This window comes from Dipteris shenzhenensis, chromosome 1, assembly GCF_047967505.1.
Source record: "Dipteris shenzhenensis isolate YYH24624 ecotype China chromosome 1, Dip_SZ_1.0, whole genome shotgun sequence".
Taxonomy (NCBI): domain Eukaryota; kingdom Viridiplantae; phylum Streptophyta; class Polypodiopsida; order Gleicheniales; family Dipteridaceae; genus Dipteris; species Dipteris shenzhenensis.
This window is the reverse complement of record NC_141596.1, coordinates 39,578,177-39,584,538: the sequence shown is the minus strand read 5'-3', so window position 1 is coordinate 39,584,538 and position 6,362 is coordinate 39,578,177. Positions and strand designations below refer to the sequence as shown.

Genomic DNA, 6,362 nt, shown 5'->3' with positions numbered 1-6,362 from the left:
CTCAACAAGCCAATCACGTGGACCAAACCTCCACATATAAGACCCAATCAAAGTACAATTTCAATGTCAAGCCACCAATCTGATTGAGGGTTTTCCACCCCTTTGAAGCCTTTCCTAGAGGAAAAAAATAACCCTAGGAGTGGAAATGACCAAGAATTCCCCCCTAAGACTGAATGGGGGAGCCAACAAAAAATCCAAAGAGACAATCTCATCCATCATGAAGAAACTTGAGCCACACGACCTGAGCACCAAAACATAACCTATCCACTGAGAGCAAGATCATCTGAAACAATTGCACGCTTACTAAAAGCTAGAGCAATTCTGTAACTGTGTCCATGCTCTAAAATGCCCAATCTGCAAGTCCAACAACTTCAGCATTTGAAGTCGATTCACACAAGCATTTATCTCACTCTTTTCTTTGCTACCTCGTCTTTTTGCTCCTTAATACAAAATCGTTCTATCGGACCAAATTTACCATAGCAAAAGCAATTACGTGTGTCAATTTTTTTGAAAACTCTCTTCAGGGGGTGCACTACTAAGAAACCCTACGTATCACGCGCATTCAAAGGGTACTAAAAAAACCCCTCAACCAAAATTTCACCCACAATTAAAACACCCCTCTTTACTTATGAACTAAGTGAGTTTTTAAAAAATTTGAATTAAAAAACCCCTCTTGTTATTGTAATTCTGTTAAATTTTTTCAAAAATTTAGAAATATCCCTCCTTTTGAATGCATGTGGTAAACTAAATTTTTTTAGGTGAACCCCCGAAACACACACACTCTCACACACACACACACACACACACACTTTTTTTGTTGTTGAAAACTCTCTCTCTCTCTTTCTCTCTCTCTCTCTCACACACACACACGCGCGTGCGTGTCCCCACACAATTTGTTTTAACTTAAATACTCACATACACTCACTAACTCTCACACACACACACATACTCAAGGAGTGACTCTCTCACGATGACACGAAGCAAATCCCGAGACCCAAGTTGAGAAAATCGAGAGACGGCAGTTGGTATTAAATCTTGATTCTTGTGAGTGTTGCGTTTCGATGAAAAACGAACGTCGTGGAGGAGGCAGCCCTAATTTCAGGGTAAAAGTTGACGGCGACAAAATTTCAACGACGTTCACGCCCGCAGTCAATCCTCCCTCGCCATAGCTTTTGCTCGCCATAGCTCTCCAGAGCTCCTCCTCGCCATAGCTCCTCTTCTCCATCTCCATACCCATCATCTCCACCTCCACCTATTGCTCCTCCAATATTTATCCTCCATCCATGAACTCTCTCAAGTCCTTCGTCTCCCTCCGTGATCCCTCCTCCTCCCTCTTCCGCTCCCCCGCTCGCTTCCTCCACCTCTTCCTCCTCCTCTCCGTCCTCCTCGCCTCCGGCTTCCTCGCCACTCGTCACAAGGTGCGTTCTCTTTTGGTTCACGTTCCCTCCTTACTTCTGCACAGCTCGGTTTTCATATTGGTGTTGCTTTTCCTTTTCCACACACACCCGTGATTCACCTGGGCATTGGAACAAGATCCGTAATTGCAAATTAGACTCCAAAACGAGACGGACTTAACGCGTTTGCGATATCTGGCTACAGTCCGACATCATCCAGTGGTATAAAGGAAACGATACTAGCTCTAATTCGCGGCCGAGCCCCTTTGTGGCACAAGATAAGAGCTCTTCGTCTCCGATCCCATGGCCGAACCCGGAATTCTGGGCGAGACTCTCTCGTGATCTCCGCTCGCCAAACCGATGCTCATCCTCTGGCTGCCAGCTTCCGGAGGCAGGGAAAAATCAATCTCAATTTGCCGATCCTTTCGAGCCCACCGTTTGTCCTTTCTACTTTAGGTGGATCTACGAGGATTTAGCAGCATGGATGAAGGACGGAATTTCCAGGGAATTATTGGACAGTGGAAAACCATTCGCCTCTTTCCGTGTTGTGATAAAGAGTGGCCGCTTATACGTCGACCCATACACTTCCTGTTTCCAAACCAGGTCCGTATTCACAATATGGGGGCTTTTGCAACTGCTGAAGCTTTATCCTGGCCTAGTGCCAGACGTGGATTTCCTCTTCGGATGTGGAGACCGTCCTCAAGTCCCTAGACGAAATTACAATGGCCAAGCGCCACCGCCTGTATTTCGCTACTGCAGCACAGTTAACGATTTCGACATCCCATTTCCAGACTGGTCGTTTTGGGGATGGTGAGTCGATCGATTTTTTCAACTCAGAGCAAGGTCGATAGTCTCAGCAAAGCGAGTTTTAAAGCATGGCCGGACGAGCGAGTTCTTGAAAGCCTTGCCCAGGCGAATTCTAACAGATCCTGTCTACACGTTATACTTTTCAGGCCAGAAGTTGATTTGAAACCTTGGGATGGGGAGCTCTGTGGCATCTTAAAAGGAGAGAAGGACATGCTATGGGAAAGAAGGGCTCCCACTGCTTTTTGGAAAGGGAACACGCAGACAGGTGGTGCTATCCGTGAAGGGCTTCGACGCTGCAACAAAGAACAGCATGGTGCCGAAATTATTCATCAGGTGCGTCACGGCTAGCATTGAGCGTAATTATTTGCGTGCGGTCGCGAAATCCATATTGGCGAAAGGTTAATTTGTATTGGAATCTGGATAATGTTCGCTTGCAGAACTGGTGGGCAGAGACGAAAGATAATTTCAAGAACTCGCGATTAGCTCAGCAGTGCCGGAATAGGTATGACCGTATCAAGATTGTCGATAATTGGCAATTAAGGTGCTGTAGTACAAGAGTCACTATGCTGATCTCCTGTCTGAATTGGGCGTGACAGATACAAAATCTATGTCGAAGGCTGGGGATGGTCCGTCAGCTTGAAATATATTCTGGCTTGCGATTCGCCAGTTCTTCTGATCAATCCTGTGTATTTCGATTTTTTCTCACGTGGGCTTGTTCCGAAGGAACACTTTTGGCCTGTCAGAGCCAACAAGTTATGCGACTCAATAAAATTTGGCGTCGACTGGGGGAACAATCACGAAATCGAGGTGAGATGAATGATGAGCAGCGACAGGCCATGGCAGAGTGCTTGCTTCTTTGAAGTTCTGGCTTTTCTCGATCTGATTTCTAGGATCTGATTGCCAGTTTTGGGTGGTTGACTTGCGTTCTGATCGATTCTGTTGCCTGACAAACAGGCAGAAGCGATGGGGAGGGCAGGGAGTCGGTTTGCCACGGAGGAAGTGAGCATGAAGCGGGTGTACGAGTACATGCTGCACTCGCTGCGAGAGTATGCGAATCTACTGCGGTTTGAGCCATCGCCAGGGAAGATGACAGAGCTTTGCTCGGAGACTTTCTTGTGCCAAGCACCCCCTCGAGAGAGAATTCTCTATGAAGAATCAATGGTGCAGGCCCCTAGTGACACCCGCCCTTGCTTCTTGCCTCCCCGGGATGAAGACCTCATAAAAACCACCTTACAAAAACACTCGGAGGTCACCAGGCAAGTCGAAGACGATGAAGACAAACAATGGGGTTCTAGTTAATTCTCTACACAGCATGCTTCATCCTTCCCCACAAAGTTCCACCATGAAAGATGCTCTCTCTCTCTCTCTCTCTCGTTCCACCACTCACTTTTTTATCCTCTGGAAGATGGGATCTCTCTCTCTCTCTACACACACATGCACGAATTTCTTGTGGTGAGGAATCGTGTAACTCAAACATAATGGAATTTTGTCACATTGTCTCTTTCAAAGTAATCCCAACCATTTAGTTGGGACGGATGGAGGTGGAAAAATGAGTGGGAGGGTTTGTCCCATAAAGGAAACTTTGAAAATTTGAGTCACTCCTTCAAACCTTGTCAATTCAATAAGATGAGGTCAATTAATCATATTGCTAGCTCACTGGCGGAGGTTTCTCTATAAAGAAAGGTAGAATCAATTTCTTTTTAATCATGCACCCTGTGCTTTGAGTCGCAACCGTGTATAAAAATACGCCCCCCAATTGAAAATAATTCAAAAAAGTATTAATTAGTGGAACATGAAGGAGGGAAGTTGTGGAAAGGCAAAGGGATTGGTAAAGAGCAATGAGGAACCTTGACCCTCTCTTTATGCGAGGAGGATCCCTTCCCCTCTCATTTATGAGGGTCTTATATTCTCCTTCATATAGATTATTGTTGATAAGACCTTGGGAGTGGTTTGGGTTTGATCGCTTGAAATTTCTTTTGGAGTACTCCATGTTAAATTACACGGCGCGGCGGAACAGAAATTGAACAAAGAATAGAGAGTACACAGCAAACTGGAGACGAACAAACTTTTCCTTCAATACTAATGTAGTACAGATGATGGCTCCATCCACCTGTGCGCTCCCACAATGGAGCTTAGATGGCGATCTAGACAGATACTAGGTGAAGAGCTACTAGTTGGAAGATCTAATCTGATCTCAATTGATCTGATCCAATGGACTGGGGAGGTCGCCTCTTTATAGCTATGAGGGTGGTAGTCGGATCAACGTAGTCGGTGGAACCGACTAGTCAACCTAGTCGGTGGAATCGACTAGTCGTCCATGGAATATTCCTTATACTGTCGCCTCGGGGGCTCTCGCCCCCGAACCCCCACCAGGGGGGCCACTGGCCCCCTTGGGACCCCCTTAGGCCCTAGCAAGAATAAGGGGCTCCCACACAACCACCTTTCTACCATCAACGGTCTCATTGATAGACCTCATCTGACATGCAAGTCACGATCCATCCAGTGTCCCGCTCACACATGGCTTCTCCTCATATGGGGGCCTTACAACTTGAGCACCTTGGACCACTGCTGGTTACCAGGAGGGTGGGGCATTGAGCATATCTAACACTCCACCTTTTCAGTTAAGAAATCAATTAAATTTCTCAATTGAAAGTAAAGGCCTTTCCAATTACCTTTCCCCAAGTTAGATTAAGATACACAAGTAACATCACCTGTCTATGACGGGTTTGAGACTAGCTCCATTGGGTCTCAACACGGGATCTCAAAAGCGACCTTGCTAATTTGAGAATCAATCTCCTTTTCAATATCCAAAGTTGTGTTGCCACATGCCTTCTGGATGGCAACAATGGTAAAGCTACTTCGCAACAGACGTGGCTCATGCTTTTGCACATAAAAGCCAAAAGATTCCTCACTTTCTTCTTCTTTGACATACCCCATGATCATTGTACTCCAGTTCAACACATTACGACGATGCAATTCATTAAAGACACACAATGCTCCCACATTTCGTGTACATGTCCACTAAAGTGGTTCCTTTGGGGGTGCAATACTAAGAAACCCTATGTATCATGTGAATTCAAGGGGTATTTAAAAAATCCCTCAACTAACTTTTTTCCCTCAATAAAAACACACCTCTTTACTTGTGAACAAGTGATTTTTACTTAAATTTAAATTTAAAAACCCCTCCTGTTATTGTAATCCTTTTAAATATTTTTGAAAAGTTTAATCAAAATACCCCTCTGTTTGAATGCACATGGTACACTAAATTTTTTTGAGGTTAATCCATAGAGAGTGGTTCCCACAAATAAATCAAACTCAAAGCCAATCTTAAAAACTTTAGAGTTGTTTTCTAAACATCCCTTCAACTTGCTTCCCCTCTTCCATCAATTCAAGGCTATTGCAAGCCTTCAATGCACAAATGAATATTTGGGCATTCATTTGGATGCCTCCCCACTACATCCAAGCATACAAATCCAAAGCCAACACATCCTCATCATGCTTGTTACAACCCATGCTCATGCTAGACCCAGAAGACACATTATGATAGGAAAATTATACAAAAACCCTTCATGCATCTTCCATCTTCCAGTGTCCCCCCATTTTATATGGCAATAAAGGTGCTACTACACGCCAATAGACCTTGCTCGTGCATTTGTACAGAAAGGCTAAAAGCCTCTTCATTTTCTTCTTTTTGGACATACTCCAAGATCCTTGTACTCCATGTACAATTCATTAAAGACACTCAAAGCTCCCACATATCACATACATGTCCACCAAAGTGGTTCCCACAAATAAGCCAAACTCAATGACAATCTTAAAAATTTTGGAGTTCAGGGTTCTACCTTTCACCAAACATTTATTTTTTTCGAACTTCCTATCAATTCGTGTCCCCTCTTTTAGTGTTGCAAGGCTATTGCAAGCCTTCAATACCCAAATGAATGTTTGGGCTTCTAGTTAGATGCTTTCCCATTGAATGCAAGTATACGAATCCAAAGCCAGGACACCCTCATCTTGCTTGCTATAACCCATGATCATGGTAGACCAAGATGACACATTAGTATAGGGAAATTGGTCAAAAACCCTTTGTGCATCCGCCATGTCCCCACATCAAAATATTCCCACAAATAGATTTGATAGTAAGCCACTGTTTACTACATGGAA

At 44.5% G+C, this 6,362-nt stretch overlaps 1 protein-coding gene across 1 annotated transcript; it reads left to right on the top strand.

The window, feature by feature from the left end:
- The first annotated feature begins 1,165 nt into the window (after positions 1–1,165).
- LOC147905818 (uncharacterized) lies at positions 1,166–3,608 on the top strand. Its single transcript, XM_087381857.1, has 7 exons — positions 1,166–1,418; positions 1,600–2,204; positions 2,348–2,534; positions 2,639–2,703; positions 2,798–3,008; positions 3,156–3,544; positions 3,584–3,608. The coding sequence occupies exons 1-6, from the start codon at positions 1,284–1,286 to the stop codon at positions 3,498–3,500; spliced, it is 1,548 nt and encodes a 515-aa protein (XP_087237983.1). The 5' UTR covers positions 1,166–1,283; the 3' UTR covers positions 3,501–3,544; positions 3,584–3,608.
- Positions 3,609–6,362: the final 2,754 nt, after the last annotated feature.

What these genes read in the sequence shown, in the direction of transcription:
- LOC147905818 (XM_087381857.1), top strand. Translation starts at nt 1,284, where the DNA reads ATGAACTCTCTCAAGTCCTTCGTCTCCCTCCGTGATCCCTCCTCCTCC. An exon ending in TCCTCGCCACTCGTCACAAG is followed by an intron (nt 1,419 to 1,599) that starts GTGCGTTCTCTT and finishes ATCTGGCTACAG; the next exon opens with TCCGACATCATCCAGTGGTA. An exon ending in GTGCCGAAATTATTCATCAG is followed by an intron (nt 2,535 to 2,638) that starts GTGCGTCACGGC and finishes GTTCGCTTGCAG; the next exon opens with AACTGGTGGGCAGAGACGAA.